General features: G+C 42.8%; 1 protein-coding gene across 1 annotated transcript; it reads right to left on the bottom strand.

Annotated features, from left to right (window-relative positions):
* Positions 1 to 440: 440 nt before the first annotated feature.
* Positions 441 to 12,662, bottom strand: LOC138651718 (nicotinamide N-methyltransferase-like). The gene is made up of 4 exons (XM_069742136.1): positions 12,510 to 12,662; positions 9,625 to 9,819; positions 1,828 to 2,035; positions 441 to 1,561 (listed from the first exon to the last, which is right to left on the bottom strand). Exons 2-4 carry the CDS (start codon positions 9,773 to 9,775, stop codon positions 1,132 to 1,134), a joined length of 789 nt encoding a protein of 262 aa, XP_069598237.1. The 5' UTR covers positions 9,776 to 9,819; positions 12,510 to 12,662; the 3' UTR covers positions 441 to 1,131.
* Positions 12,663 to 16,758: the final 4,096 nt, after the last annotated feature.

The raw sequence follows: 16,758 nt of genomic DNA, 5'->3' as shown, positions 1-16,758 counted from the left end.
TGATCTGCTGTTTCTACATCTACATAGAGCTTAGAAGGATTCAGCTAGTCTGTTTTTAATTATGTGACACTATAGACCTAATGGAAGAGAAGAATTAACATGGTAGAAAGGCAAAATGAGCAATTGATTGTACACGGTGCTATATAATTAGATAACTGCAATATATTAAGAGAATAATATTTTTGATGGGGGGGAGGGCTTCTTTAAAATACTGCATGATAATTCTGAATAACATTGCATATCCCCAACTCATATCAAATTTCAAATGATCTCATTCAACAATCCCCCAATAATGTACAGGCCATCAATAGTCTGATCCTGGAAAACCATATAGCATATTTTAATGATTCTGATGATATTGTTACAAAATGTTCGTGACATTTTCTTGAAATTAAGAAATAATAGGTTCAATCTCAGGAAATATGGAGGATAAGACACAATGTGCTTCAAATTTAAAGTTTATTGTTTGTATTAAGTATTTTCTCAAAATAATAATTCAATACATTCACCAAGGTGTCAAATCTACCCACCATTTTTCCATCCAAATTTGCTTTTTTTTTAGCTCCCCAAATAATTAGTATACTGTATGTATATAATATTATACATATAATATTACAATGCATATAATATTATAATTATATTAAGCATTATATGTGCTTTCACATATGAATTTTTCTATTAATAGTGTTGACAAGTGGAATACGGGTGAAAAAATGATTATTAAGACACTGGTCCAGCAGCTACCTCAGTAGTCCATGGCCACCGAATCAGAGTCCTGCGAACCTTCTCCTATGTGCCAACATCTCGACTTCACTTTTGACTATTTGGTAAGGTGTGATGTCACAGTTGCGACTTGCGGTGAACATGATGTCATTCTTGACCAATTAATAAAAATCAGAGCCCAAGATAACAGCAGTTAGGAGGCTTTGGTCCGGAGGCCATCAGACTAGTTATGAGTTTGCCAGACCAGTGTGCTGCGAATATAAACTCTAAAGTGGAGCAATGTCCTACTTAACCTATCCCCAAATCTCATAACTACTTGTATTTATCAGCATGATTACAAGCTGAAGCAGGCAGATATACCACGTATATTAGCATTTTCCCCAAAAATGGTGCTTGAAAAATTTGCTGTTACTCTATATTACGGGCAAGAATGAAATAGTTAGTTTGGTAATCTGTAATCTCCATCATTGATTTATCCATACGTGGAGTATACACCGTTTTTTCGATTTGATAACCAGCTTCTTTGAAGGCCGCTTCCAGTTCCTCCTTTTTTGTGCACATTGAACCGAAATATGTTTTACCAACATAATAATAAGTTGAATTCAGCGCACTTATTAGTACAATGTGACCTCCAGGTTTAATCAAGTCTTTGAAATTTTTCAAAACTTCACAGAATGATTTTATATCTTTACACGCGGCTTCAAGGCAAAGACAAGACAGGAGACAATCCACCGGTGGCACAACGACAGGGTCATAAGGGTTCCTTTTCAGAGCGTCACATTTCAGGACTTCTTTTACCTTACTGCGGAGTTTTTCTGCCTTTTTCTCATAATCCTCCCTTCAAGCATAAAACAAAATGTTATAAAATGTAATTTGTAAGCTGATGAAATGGTATTTGATACCTGAGCAAAAAAACTCAATCAAAAAGGTTTTTTTAGTGAAGAAAAAAATATATATATTTTACCAAGGTGTCTCCTTCCTGTCAAATGTTGTACAATGCCTGTTGCAAAGTGTAATCCATCCCTAGCAGCAGAGAAAGTGAAACTGGTATTTCTATGTGTGTTATGTATTAAGTTGGTGTAAACTTTAAAAAGGAATTATTACCTATTTCCTTCCAGCTCACAAACAAATTTGATGATGTGAGTCCAGTCAAATGCATCCGGATCCTTCTTCAGCCATTTTTGGAGTTCAGCACGATTTTGCTCAAGAAAATCTGAGACGATGATTTTATCAAACACTTCACAAGCCGAAAGAAGTTGATAAATGGTGGGTCCAGTGCCAAAATCAAGCAGGGTGTCTCCTCTAATGCCACCTGAAAATATAATACAACATTTCCAATGTCAGGTTAGGAAGGAACATTATTAGTTGAAACTAGATGGTGGGCCTATTCTAACGCATTGGGTATTCTAGAATATGTATGTATGTACGTTGCGCTGTGAGTGGGGGTTAAATTCCGCGCCAACATTGCTAATTGGTCGCGGCCGGCCATGAGCTACCAATCACTGAAGCGGTGTTTAAATCCCGTGCCAATATCGCTGATTGGTCGCAGCCGGCCGGGCACGACCAATCAGCGAAGTGTGGTTTAAATCCCGCGTCAATTCGCAGCTGGACTGCATCTGTTGCTGATTGGTCGCAGGATGTCGGGGGTTCGGGGTGCAGGATATAGTACAGCCACGTAGTATATAGCACAGCCACGTAGTATATAGTATATAACACAGCCACGTAGTATATAGCACAGCCACGTAGTATATAGCACAACCACGTAGTATATAGCACAGCCCACGTAGTATATAGCACAGCCCATGTAGTATATAACACAGCCCACGTACTACATAACACAGACAGCCACGTAGTATAAAACAGACCCACATAATCTATAGCAGAACCACGTAGTATATAGCACAGCCACGTAGTATATAGCACAGCCACGTAGTATGTAGCAGCCACATAGTATATAGCAGCCACATTGTATATAGCACAGCCAAGAGGTATATAGCAGCCACGTAGTATATAGCAGCCACATAGTATATAGCAGCCACGTAGTATATAGCAGCCAAGTAGTATATAACACAGCCCGTGCAGTATATAACACTGCCCATGTAGTATATATCAGTCACGCAGTATATAACACAGCCCACGTAGTATACAGCAGTGTGGGCACCATATTTCTGTTAAAAAAAAGAATTAAAATAAAAATAGTTATATACTCACCCTCCGGCGTCCACCGAAGTTGTACCGATGCGTGCGAGGCTGCTGCCAGCTTCCGTTCCCAGAGATACATTGCAAAATTAACCAGATGACTTAGCAGTCTGGGTAATTTCACAATGCATCTCTGGGAACGGAAACTGGCGGCAGCCTCGCCGCTCGCGCGCATCGGTGGACGGCGGAAGGTGAGAATAGCACCATTTTTTTTTTTTTTTTTTTTTTTTTTAAACATAGCTTTTTACTATTGATGCTGCATAGGCAGCATCAATAGTAAAAAGTTTGTGACACAGTGTTAATAGCAGCATTAACAGACTGCATTACACTGCGTTATGCCGCGGTCAGCAACTTGGGATTTACGTGTCAGACAGACAGACAAACAGACAAACAGACGGAAGTGCCCCTTAGACGATTATGAGCGATTAAATTCAAGTGGAATTGAATTGTATACAAATTTTTCAAAGATTGCACAAAATTCGGATTTTTTTTTTCTTTGTAATTCACTTCTGTGTGGATATATCAAAATGTTGGCTACTGGCTGCCATTGTCCAGAAATGTAAAAAGCCATGAATATGTTAAAAAACAAACAAACTGTACTAACTTTATTGCTCTCCTTTGTGTCTCATCCATTCGTCGCCGTCATCCGTTCGGTCTTCAGATCGCCGCCGCTCATGCTGAAATCCCCGGCCTCTCACTCTAGACATCTGCCATGATATTGTGATGCGGCCACCTATTGCACTTATGCAGAATTTTTTCTCTGGCATAGTGAAACCCGGAAATCCCAGCCCAGCGTGAAGGGTCCGGGGATTTCAGCACGAACGGGGGTGATCTGAAGATGCAACGAGGACAGGATGAGTGGCGGTGAGGAGCAGCCGGAGCCGTGACGTGAGTTTAAGGATTTTTTTATTTTTTACATATTAAGTTTATTATGTTCTGGGGTCTTAATAAGCCCCAGAGAATAATAAGAGGCACTAAATTTGGAGAATTTGAATCCTTGAATATTTCATCATCTCTAGTATTGATCGGTTTATTGCAAACAGCAGAAATTGTCAGTTTTGCGAATAATCCTGATTTATAACTGAAGGTTGAATATTTTTTATTGCATATATAGCTCAAATTGTACAGATTTTTGTTTTTTTAATTTCCCTGAACAAGCAGGGTCCAAAGAAAAAGCTCTTCAAGTGTAATTTGGAAGAACATCTGGTCTGGTCCTGAGCTGAACTCTGTTGAATACTTTTAGGAGGTTGCGGAAGGTTGATTTTATGCCTTTTTGCGCAACTTCAGTGCTCATTGCTCAAGCATAGCATTACACAATGCACAAGAATCCCTTACGGCTTAATGCAAAATCTAGTTGAAAGTTTTCCAAAAGGAGTAGAGATTTTTTTAACAGCAATGAAGAACCAACACCACATTGATAACAATGGTCTTATAATGAATGTGAATGTTACAACCACAGGCGTAGCTAGAGTTTTGCTACGGGGGAAGAAAAGTTTCTCAGTGGGCCCCTAACCAGGTAACCTTGATTACAACTGGGTGACCCACCCTAATAGTGGATGTAGGAGAACCTCAACAGATGACCGCGCTGTTACTGAAAATAATCTCTATACAAAGACCAGCACTGATATTACCGCCATATGGTCAGTGGTAGATACCAGTCCTACAGAACATATAAGAGATCACAGCACAGTTACAGATAATGACTTACCGCTGATATTCTTCTGATGGAATCATTCACTTTTCCCGTCTTTTCCATCTGGCCCAGACCGACATGACAACTTCTTCCAGCCAGGACTCGGCTGCAGAGATTACAACAAAGACTCATTTCACATCTCATATTTCCAGCCCCATCACCATCTATTCCCAACCTGCACAAACCCATCAATCTGCCAATACCCCAATACTACGCCACTGCTGCCCTGGAAAGTAATAATGCTTCATGTGCCCCTTTAACAGTCACAGTAACCTGAGTTCCTCTATGACAATATCTGCCCACTTTACATTTAATAATGTCCCGAGTCTCCCCCTGTACAGCTCCCCTATACACAGTATGATGCTCTCTTATACGCAGTATAATGCCCCCTCGCTGTATAGTACCACCCACACAGTATACTGACCCCTTAGTAGCCCCCAAACTGTTTGATGGCCCCCTCACTGTAATGTCCACACTGTATGATGGCCCAATAGATAGCCTCCATATAGTATAATGCACCAGATACTCCTCAATATAGTATAATGTACTCCCCATAGGCCTCCATATAGTATAATGTACCCCCATAGGCAGACTCTATATAGTATAATGCACCCCCATAGGCACTTTATATAGTATAATGCACTCCCTATAGGCAGGCTCTATAGTATAATGCACCCCAATAGGCAGACTCCATATAGTATAATACTCCCTTATAGGCAGACTATATAATATAATGCACCCCTCATAGGCAGCCCAGACTCTATAATATAATGCACCCCCATAGGCAGACTCTATATAGTATAATGCAACCCCATAGGCAGACTCAATATAGCGTAATGCACTCCCCATAGGCAGACTCTATAGTATAATGCACCCCTATAGGCAGACTCTATATAGTATAATGCATTCCCCACAGGCAGACTCTATAGTATAATATAGTCCATTAAAAAATGCAATTGTCACCTCTCCTCTTCATTTCTCCACTGCCCCGAGTGCCCGAACATCTCCAGACACCGGGCACCGACTAGTGATGTCATCATGACTCCTGTCAGTGTCTGCTTCAGTGACGTCATAGGTTGAGAGGGGGATGATGGGAGAGGGAGCGTAACACTCCTTCTCTCTTCAATGCAGTTAACTGTATCAGCATCTAGCTGATACAGTTGAACTTGCAATGACGGGTGGGGGACCAACTGCTGGCACCGGGCCCTCCCTACTGCTCAGGGGCCCCATAGTGGCAGGGTGGAAGAGCAGGAAGATCGATTCTCCTTGCTCTACCGCAGAGTGTAATTGTATGGGCGCACTCTGCACACGCAGATACAGTTACAGTAGCGTAGCTTCCAGTGGGCCCCTTCAGAGCGCAGGTCCCAGGGCTACCGCCCCTCTGCCCCCCTGGATGGTAGCTACGCTACTGGTTATAACATACAGATGCCCATATAATCTAGTTCATGTAATGCATAAAGACACTTTTTACACTGCTATATTGTTCAGTATACGTCACAACTTCTGCCAATAGGTAAATGTGACATATACTACATCGAGAAAAGTATTGGGACACTCATCTTAATCACTGAGTTCGGGTTTTTCATTCAGTCCCATTACCACAGATGTATAACATGCAGCTCCATTTTCATTGATGTATAACATCCGGCCCCTCGCCCCCAGTGTATAACATCCATGCCCTCGCCCCTTTGGTGAATAACTACCGGTACCTCGCCCCTAGTGTATAACATCTGGCCGCTTGCCCCCAGTTGATACCATCCAGCCCCTCACCCCTCTGGTGTATATCTTCTGGCCCCTCGCCCCAAGTGTATAACATCCAGCCCCTTACCCCTCTGGTGTAAAACTTCAGGTTCCTCACCCCGAGTGTATAACATCCAGCCCCTTACCCCTCTGGTGTATAACTTCAGGTTCCTCACCCCCAGTGTATAGCATCCAGCCCCTCACCCCTCTGGTGTATAACTTCAGGTTCCTCACCCCCAGTGTATAGCATCCAGCCCCTCACCCCTCTGGTGTATAACTTCAGGTTCCTCACCCCCAGTGTATAACATCCAGCCCCTCACCCCTCTGGTGTATAACTTCAGGTTCCTCACCCCCAGTGTATAGCATCCAGCCCCTCACCCCCCTGATGTGTAACCTCTGGCTGGCGGTGTATAACCTCCAGCCTCCACCATGCTATCAGCCTTTATAGAAAGGCTGGTGGTGCAGAGCTCACCGATACCAGCGACATCCTGTAATAGGAGCCACTGATATTAATGAGAATTGGAAGAAACATCAGCAACTCAGCCATGAAGTGCAGACCCCGTAACGTTACAGAGCGGGGGACCAAGTGCTGAGGAGCAGAGGGCAGAAAAGTCACTGCCACCCTTCTGACCTCATAACTGCAGAGTCCAGACCTCCTCTGGTATATCATCAGCACAAACACTGCACCCCCACCAGAAGCTTCATGGCCGAGCAGCTGCATAGTGCCTTACATCACCGAGCACAATGCCAAGCATCGGATAAAGTAGTGTAAAGCCGCCACCACTGGCCTCTGGAGGAGACGTGTCCTGTGCAGTGACGGATCACACTTCTCTATCTGGATGAATGGGCAAAAGTTACAGTTGACGCCTCCAAAATCTTGTAGAAATCATTCCCAAAAGAGGGAAAAAAATCTGCAGAGGATCTGACTCCATATAAATGCCTATGGATGCAGAATGGGAGGTCAGAAAAGCTCCGATTGGTGTAATATGGAGGGGTCACATACTGTTGTCCCTATAGTATGTATTTGCGCGTGCCAACAGAAGTAGAGAGTTTATTAGAGACTGATTAATGATGCTGCAGTCAAAAAATACTTCAGTAAACCAAATATGTGATTAATCTAATATATAAAGCTGAATGTGTGTGTATGTGTGTATGTATGTCCGGGATTGGCATTTGCACCGTCGCAGCTACAGCCACAAAATTTTGCACAGTCACACGTCTGGACCCCGAGAGCGTCATAGGCTATGCTGTGAGGCGAAATTTTAACCCCGCGCGTTCCAATTCACCAAACAATTTTGCCCCTATCTACATAATGGGGAAAAAAGTGAAAGGAAAAGTGTTGGAGGCGTCGCAGCTACAGCCACAAAATTTTGCACAGTCACACGTCTGGACCCCGAGAGTGTCATAGGCTATGTTGTGAGGTGAAATTTTAACCCCGCGGTTTCCAATTCACCAAACAATTTTTGCCCCTATCTACATAATGGGGAAAAGTGAAAGGAAAAGTGTTGGAGGCAAATTGACAGCTGCCAGATGTGAACAAGGGGGACTTAAAGAGTGAGAGCGATGGCGCCAAAGAATATATACTGTACAGTTGCTAAGGTGTTGCCCGACATGGGATACTCACCACACACGGGGATATGAACACACACACAAAATGCGCCACACACTACCACGTGCTTGAAAACATTTCACCACACATACACCAACCTCGCCACATAAAAGTCGAAACACAAAAGTCACCGCTCTAAACTCGCCACGCGTAAAACTCGCCACATGCAAAAACTAGGCTCATGCAAAACTTGTCACAAGTGCAAAACTCACCTCATTGAAAACTCGCCACACGCAAAACTTGCACACGCGGAAAAATTGCCACATGCAAAAAAGTTGCAACACATGCAAAAGTTGCCTCACACAAAACTTGCACATACTCAAAAGGCACCATACATAAAACTCACCATGCGCAAAACTCGCCATGCGCAAAACTTGCTGCACACAACTTGCTACACTAACCTGTCACATGCAACTCGACACACAAAAAGTTGCTACACGCATGTTGCCACACAAAACTCATCTCACAAAAGTCACTACATGCATGTCGCCACACACAACTCAACACACACAACTTGACAAACGAAAATCGCCCTAAAACACACACAAGTCTGGTATTATCCTTCAAAAATAAATATCTGATTAATAAGCAGACAAACTACAATATAGGAAATACGGCAGCTGTCAGTCACATGACCTGTCTATTATGTGTATGTGTGAGCTAATATATACTGCCAGGGGGAGGGCTTCCTGTTGGCTGGGGATTTATCAGGCTGCCAATTTAGCTTACAAATACTGAGGTAAAAATACTGAGCAAATAACGTGTGAACGAGGTCTAATACAGGAGATCACACAGGTATATACTATATACAGGGGAGATGACACACAGATTTATACTATATACAGGAGAGATGACACACAGGTATATACTATATAGAGGAGGAGATGACATACAGATATATACTATATACAGGAGGAGATGACACAGGTATATACTATATACAGGAGGAGATGACACACGGGTATATACTATATACAGGAGCAGATGACCTACAGGTATATACTATATACAGGAGGAGATGACATACAGGTATATGCTATATATAGAAGATGACATACAGGTATATACTATATACAGGAGGAGATGACACACAGGTATATACTATATACAGGAGGAGATGACATACAGGTATATACTATATATAGAAGGAGATGACATACAGGTATATACTATATACAGGGGAGATGACACACAGCAGGTATATACTACATACAGGGGAGATGACATACAGGTATATACTATATACAGGAGATGACATACAGGTGTATACTATATATAAGGGAGATGACAAACATGTATATACTGAGGTGAAAATGAAAAGGTGTGAGTGCAAAATGAGAGGAGTGAAGGAAAATAGTGGAGTGATCGGAAAATGACAGATGTGAGGTCGAAATGACAAGTGTTAGGTGGGAATGAGAGGAGTGAGGGAGAAAATGAGAGATGTGAGGGAGAAAATGAGAGATGTGAGGGGGAAAATGAAAGATGTGATTGGGAAAATGAGAGGCGTGATGGGAAAATAAGAGAAGTGAGGTGCTATAACTAACCACAGATATTTACTATGCCCAGGCAACGCCGGGCTCTTCTGCTAGTAATTAGAATATAAATGATGGAATTGAAGCTTATTAATTAATTATAAAATACATTTGAATTCATTATTTACCTATTGTGAAAGTTTCATGTAGATTTCGCAAAACAAAATCTGTCCATTCTCCAATCATCATTCCTGACCCTGCGGCGTAGTACGTCTCGAAGTAATCTTTGGAGTTAAATTCATTAATGTAGGTTTGCGGAGAGCTAATAGGGGCTGCCATGATGATCTGTCCACAGATGCTCTGTAGATGCTTCAGATATTAACCTGATTGTAAAACATGATGTTAATCCTTTACCACCAACAAATCATTTGTACATACAGTATATTTTACCATTTGATAAACATTGTCACCGCAGAGAATCCTGTAATCCCTGGTATGTTCACACATTGCGTTTTCTACAGTAAAAAAAACAGGTGGGTAAAAAACAGCAAGGCAAAAAAAAAAAAAATCACTATATGTGAACAAGCCCAAATAATTGATATGCTGTGGATTTCAAAAACTGCAAAGAGAATAAATTGCAAAGTGCTAATGAGTGTTAGGCTGGGGTCACACTGCGCTATGGCAGTCCCTTAGGCGGACTGCGTTACACCGCAGCAAACGCGGTATAATGCAGTCCGTTAATGCTGCCATTAACCCCTATTATCGGGCGCATCGCCAACACATGCCATAATCGGCATGCGCTAGCTACGGTTATGTCCATATATATGTTCTAATTTTGAAAACCACCGCAGTGAAGGCCTGGCATAGCCTCAAAAAGGAGGAAACACAGCGTCTGGTGATGTCCATGAGTTCAAGACTTCAGGCAGTCATTGCCAACAAAGGGTTTTCAACCAAGTGCTAGAAATGAACATTTTATTTAAAATTATTTAATCTGTCCAATTACTTTTGGTCCCTTTAAAAACAGGGTGGCACATGTTAAGGAGCTGAAACTCCTAAGCCCTTCATCCAATTTTAATGTGGATACCCTCAAATGAAAGCTGAAAGTCTGAACTTCAACTGCATCTGAATTGTTTTGTTTAAATTTCATTGTGGTAATGTCTATGACCAAAATTAGAAAAATGTTGTCTTTGTCCAAATATATATGGACTTAACTGTATGTGCCGTCATTCAGTGACGGAGCCTCGGACACGGGCTGTAGCGTCTGAGGTTCCGTCACCGCTAGCACAGATGAATCTTCTGCACTAGCGGTATAGCATAACGCAATGGCGTGTATGCTATAGCGTTAACACAGCCCGTCAACGCTATGAGTTGAACGGGCTGCTTTAACGCAGTATGAACCTGGCCTTAGGGTTGGCAGATTGCACTAAATAAATTTAATAAAGAAGTGCAATCGCAACCCAGGGTCCACCGTGCAGAGATGTAAAACTGCAGCTAATATGAACAATGGCAGAACACGTAGCAAGTGATTGCTAGCTCCAACTGAGTTACACGTCACTCAGTGCACAGCACAAGAAGTTGTGTCAGTCGCACACGGAAACAGAATAGATGCTCTGCTATAGAGCTGTGTCACTCACACACAGAAACAAAGCAGATGCTCTGGAAGAGAGCTGTGTCACTCACACACAGTACGAATGAATATATGACGCTGGACACGATCCCTGTTAACTTCACAGGGGATCGAAGTCCACAAACGGGGGAAAGTAGCAAACAGTGGTCAAGCAGTCAGCAGCACTAAACAAATTCTTCTCCGGAGGCGTCAGAATTTTAATGGCTAGACGCCAGCCGTGAATCCAAACAAACAAACTCGTCTCTGGAGGTGCCAGAATTCTACCGGCTTACCACTGACCCAAAGCACATGCTGACCAAAACCACACTGTTGCAATGTCTCATTTTCACATGGAAAGAGGTTGATACTAGTGCAGCGGTGTTTGCCTCTGAGATCCTTTTATACATAGCTCAATTTCAGTCGGACAGGACCTTGCCTGTGGACCAATCCGGAGCTGCCACATCAGCAGAGCAGCTGATGACCAACCACCAATGAAACGTCACCACATCACGAGCATGCTCAGTAGGGTGATTTCTGGACTTAGTCTCCAGAGCGCTTGCTCGTTGCTGCCTACCGCTGGTTACCATAGGCTTGACTGAACAGCCATCAGTAACCAGACGTATAACACGAGCCTGAGCAAGACGCTGTGACCGACGGCTATGCTCTGCAGCGGCCAAAGCTGGATGGGAGACCATAGATGCAGGCAAGGATTGGCATCTACCCCGTGCAGCGGGAGAATCCCAGCGCCTAACAATGAGACTTTAGAAACTTAATTCAATTTGTTGGAACGGTAAAATGCAGCGTTTTTCCCACAGATAAAATATTCCGCAAAAACGCCATATGTGAACATACATATATCTTTTTTAGTTCTATTTTCTCTGAATTTTACAAATACAGCTATTTGGCAATATCTTTTTCTCATCATAAACAACTCCTTTAACCTCTTCCAGCTATGGCCAATTTTTGCCATACCTTTTTTTTTACTGTCATGTAGTCATATAAAATGTAGTTTTAAATGACACCATTCTCCTTCATATATAAAGTCAGTACCCCTCCACCCCCCCAAAAAAAAAAAAACACAGGAAAAACACTCTACTCACTTTAGGATGGTGAAAAAAAATTTTATGCCTTTGATGGCAAAGTTTGATATATACAACATTAATTATATGGTTAATTAGTGAGGCCTCGTCAGTGCTGCAGAAAGACACGAAGGTGAATCCTCACCACTAGTCTATGTCTCTGGGAGTTGATTCGATCTCCTCCTGGGTGGTCCAGAACCATCACAATTCTACAAAAAGTTTCAAGCAAATTGACTCAGAGATCAGAAGAAAAACCTACACGGTTTGATGTTGCAACGATCCCCTTATCCTGTAGAAACAACTTATACATTGACTTTAACAATTAAAAAGTTTCTACTGGAAGCCCTTGTGAGCTCTGAAGCTTCTGTAATGTCTCAGTGTCTCTTACCTCTGCTCCTCTGCGTTCTCCGATCTGAGTAGAAATAACTGCAAACCTTTCGACTTTGCTTTGTGATCGTAAAGTTTTTCATTTGCCTTTTCTGATGCGATGACTCCAACGCCCACATTATGCAATAAATATTTGGTTTCTAGTCATTACAAGTGGAACATTTCATCAATTAAACTGTGAGAGTTCGAACAACACGTGATTCTAAAACTGAATCCAAGTCCTATGTTATTGCTGAGTTTGGCACTGATTTTATAGAAAGAATTCGAGAACTACAAATTGAAGAAAGTTCACTATGAGTTCTAGTATAGGACTCATAGGAATAATTCAAAGCCCCGAGCCCATTACTGCCATTACTAAAGCTCTTCTGCACCCCCTTATAGATATTTACTCACTTTTACCTTATTTTTGTGATGGGGACTTGAGTCATGATGCAAATTTTCTTATTATGATGTGGATGTGCAAAGGATTTTAACCATTTTGTAGTGCAAAGGGCGAAGTTCACTACAAAATCCAAGGTGAATTTTTCCTTCGAATTTTTTTGCAATAACTTAAAGGAAACCTGACAGCAGATATCTGAAGCCCGATCCGTGGGCAGCATGTGTGCCACCCCAGGAGTTCAGGTAACACATTAGTGCTGCCTTCCTCTCGGAGAGGGTAGTGCTATGCCTGGAAACAAGAGGAATCCTTTGCAGGTGAATCTGACACACAACACCTTCCAACTCCAGGCCAGAAGCGGGAGCTTAAAACCATGTTTTAGGGGAATTTCCCTATTCCCTTCCTGGCCTGGAGGAGGAGCTAGACAGTTTGTCCAGGGAGACCAGAGAAGTGCAGTCTGAAGCAGATAATAACAAGTGAGGAGCAGAGGAGAGATTGAGGGCTCAAGGAGGCTGCGAGTGAGCCTCCTAGAAGCCAGAGTGCAGAAACTGGGGACCGGGAGCCCGAGGCTGTGGGGAGCTGCAAGCCCCATAGCAGAACCGGAGGGCATAGGACTACATGCAAACTGCCAGTACAACACCTGAGGTACAGCAGCAGTCAGAGCCTGGAGTCGCTGCACCTGAGACAAGAGAACGGTTCAAGCTGCCTACCATGCAGGTACTGTCCCAGGACAGGAGAAAAAGGAGTACCTTGCCAGCAAACTTTAGGGAGCAAGGGACCAGAAAAGCAGCACATAGTGGAAGGCTCCCAACTTTACCTGCCAAGGGGATTTCCACTTGTTTCTGGACTGCCTGGACTCCTTCTGTACCTGTTGCTGGTACCCTTGACCATGGCTGGACTGAGACTAAAATTCAGCCCTGGCATTTGAAGTTACACAGGCCCACTTGTCACATGGTGACTGTATAATATCTGTGTACACTTGTAGGTTACAAGAAGTGAGGGTAGTGTAACACGACTGTATAACATATAATCACAGCTGTATCCAGCATTACAGCTCAGTCCTATTTATGGCTTTTAGTTGCAGTACCAAGAAAAGCCGCTACTTTACCTACATAACTGGATCTCGTAGATAATGAAGGGATGAGATGACCAAAGGCTATGGAACCTCATTCTGATGCTCCATAAACTTTGCCTACAGCCACTTTTGGTTCCGCTGCGCAGCACGAGACCCGGTGACTCTGAAGAGCGGTGACATCAGTAATTTTGTGTACAGAGAGCTACATTCTCCCATGTAGGTTTCCCAAAGAGAGGTACAAAGACGAGAAGCCAAGCAGAAGATGTCTGCAAGGTAGAAAGCTAGGAAATAAGTAGTGAGTCACACTTGACAAAGGATTTGCCAAACCATGGACTTATTAGGGCTTAAAAGAAGCATGATAGAAATTTCAGTCTGCTCTGCAGTAGTTGTTGTCTTTCCCAGGTGGAAGAGATTAACCCAAGTGGATAAGAGGGGCACTATTACAGAACCGTTAAGGACAGGGATTGCCACCAGCGAAGCTAGAGAGACTTATGTCTGTGAGTGGTGAATGAAGAGCGTGTACACTGATAGCACGAAAATTGCAACTGCTGAGGGGAGCACAGCTTTTTTTCTGACTGTTTTGCTTGCCACAAAAGTAGTGTTGGAATGCTAAGTTTCAGTGTGACGAGAAGTTCCACAACAGACATCCTGAGTTGTGTCTGTGTATGAGTAACTGTGACACTGCTGCCAAGAGATATGACCATGAGAAGGGGATGTGACCAGCAATGTCTATATGTGCTGTTCAGCATTGTGAAAAAAAGCATTTCTAAGTGAAGGATGAGCGGCTGAGGTGTTTGTCAGCAGACTATCATAAGCACAAGCAAAGTGTCACCAGTGTTAGATCATTATTGTATACTAACCATCTAACTTTAATCAAGCCTGTTGCCTTTTAATGAGATTCTCTAACCATCAATCATTTTGTCTTCCAGTGAGAAAAAACATTTGAACTGCTGCTGGAACTATCTGTATTCCTTTTGCCATCCCAAAGTTCGGAAACGACCATGTCCATCAAGGGTCTATATATCCATACTACATAAGTACTTTGTACATGGGACGATGGTGAATCACATCTTTTGTGTAGACTTTAAAATTATCATTTGTCAGCAATACATTGCTCCATGTGAAAAGGGATGTATGACGACAATCATGAAACTGTATCCTTATGAAATAGGGCTATTGCTCTGCTATGCTGTGTTATACTATAAATTAATACAATAAATTAATCATAATTTCATAGCCTACAGTAAGGATGGATCATTAAAGGGGGTTGTTTGGCCTGAAACTAAAGTCTGCAGTCACTCTATTTGACTGCAGACTTGTGAATCTTCACATCTCACACACTGCATGCAGTGAAGATTCTTCTGTGGTGGCGCTATGAGAGGAGGGGATGTGACTGGAATTGCTTGCCTGAGGAGGTGGTGATGGCGAACTCAGTCGAGGGGTTCAAGAGAGGCCTGGATGTCTTCCTGGAGCAGAACAATATTGTATCATACAATTATTAGGTTCTGTAGAAGGACGTAGATCTGGGGATTTATTATGATGGAATATAGGCTGAACTGGATGGACAAATGTCTTTTTTCGGCCTTACTAACTATGTTACTATGTTACTATGTTACTGCAAGTATGTGATTTGCATACATGTGGTCACATGCCAACTAGACTGTCTCCAGCCTCACTTGATGCAAGTGTATTGAGTGAGCTTCATACAGTCTAGTCGGAATGTGGCGGGAAGTATGCAAATGCCATACTTTCGGTTAAATTGCAGCTCACTGCCAGCACACAAGAATCCTGACAGCGCGCAGTGCGCACAATGTGAAGATTCACAAGTCTGCTGTCACATTCACTGAACAAACAAGCTATTTAACTCCAAAACCTCCTAACAGGCCAAGTTACATGTTAACATAGGACCCCTTCTTTGCTATCACCTTCACAATTCTTGCATCCATTGAACTTGTGAGTTTTTGCAGAGTTTCTGCTTGTATTTCTTTGCATGAAGTCAGAATCTCCTCCCAGAGCTGCTGTTTTGATGTGAACGGCCTCCCACCCTCATAGATCTTGTGCTTGATGATTCTCCAAAGGTTCTCTATAGGGTTGAGGTCAGGGGAAGATGGTGGCCACACCATGAGTTTATTTCCTTTTATGCCCATAGCAGCCAATGACTCAGAGGTATTCTTCGTAGCATGGGATGGTGCATTGTCATGCATGAAGATGATTTTGCTCCTAAAGGCACGTTTCTGCTTTTTAGACCATGGAAGAAAGTTGTCAGTCAGAAACTCTATATACTTTGCCAGGACGTTTTCATACCTTCAGGAGCCTTAAAGGGCCCTACCAGCTGTTTCCCCTTGATTCCGGCCCAAAACATGACTCCTCCACCTCCTTGCTGACGTCGCAGCCTTGTTGGGACATGGTGGCCATCCACCAACCATCCACTACTCCATCCATCTGGACCATCCAGGGTTGCTCGACACTCATCAGTAAACAAGACTGTTTGAAAATTAGTCTTCATGTATGCCTGGGTCCACTGCAACCGTTTCTGCTCATGAACACTGTTTAGGGGTGGCCGAATAGTAGGTTTATGCACCACAGCAAGCCTCTGAAGGATCATACACCTTGAGGTTCGAGGGACTCCAGAGGCACCAGCAGCTTCAAATAACTGTTTGCTGCTTTTTAATGGTATTTTGGCAGCTGCTCCTTAACCCTAGTATGCGTGACATCAGAAATCTTCATATTAACGTATTTGGGGGCCTTTTAGGCCCCCATGCAAATCATATGGAAAAACACACTTATATAACTTTTACA

Source organism: Ranitomeya imitator, chromosome 10 (assembly GCF_032444005.1).
Source record: "Ranitomeya imitator isolate aRanImi1 chromosome 10, aRanImi1.pri, whole genome shotgun sequence".
Lineage (NCBI taxonomy): Eukaryota > Metazoa > Chordata > Amphibia > Anura > Dendrobatidae > Ranitomeya > Ranitomeya imitator.
This window is presented reverse-complemented; position numbering and strand designations above follow the sequence as displayed.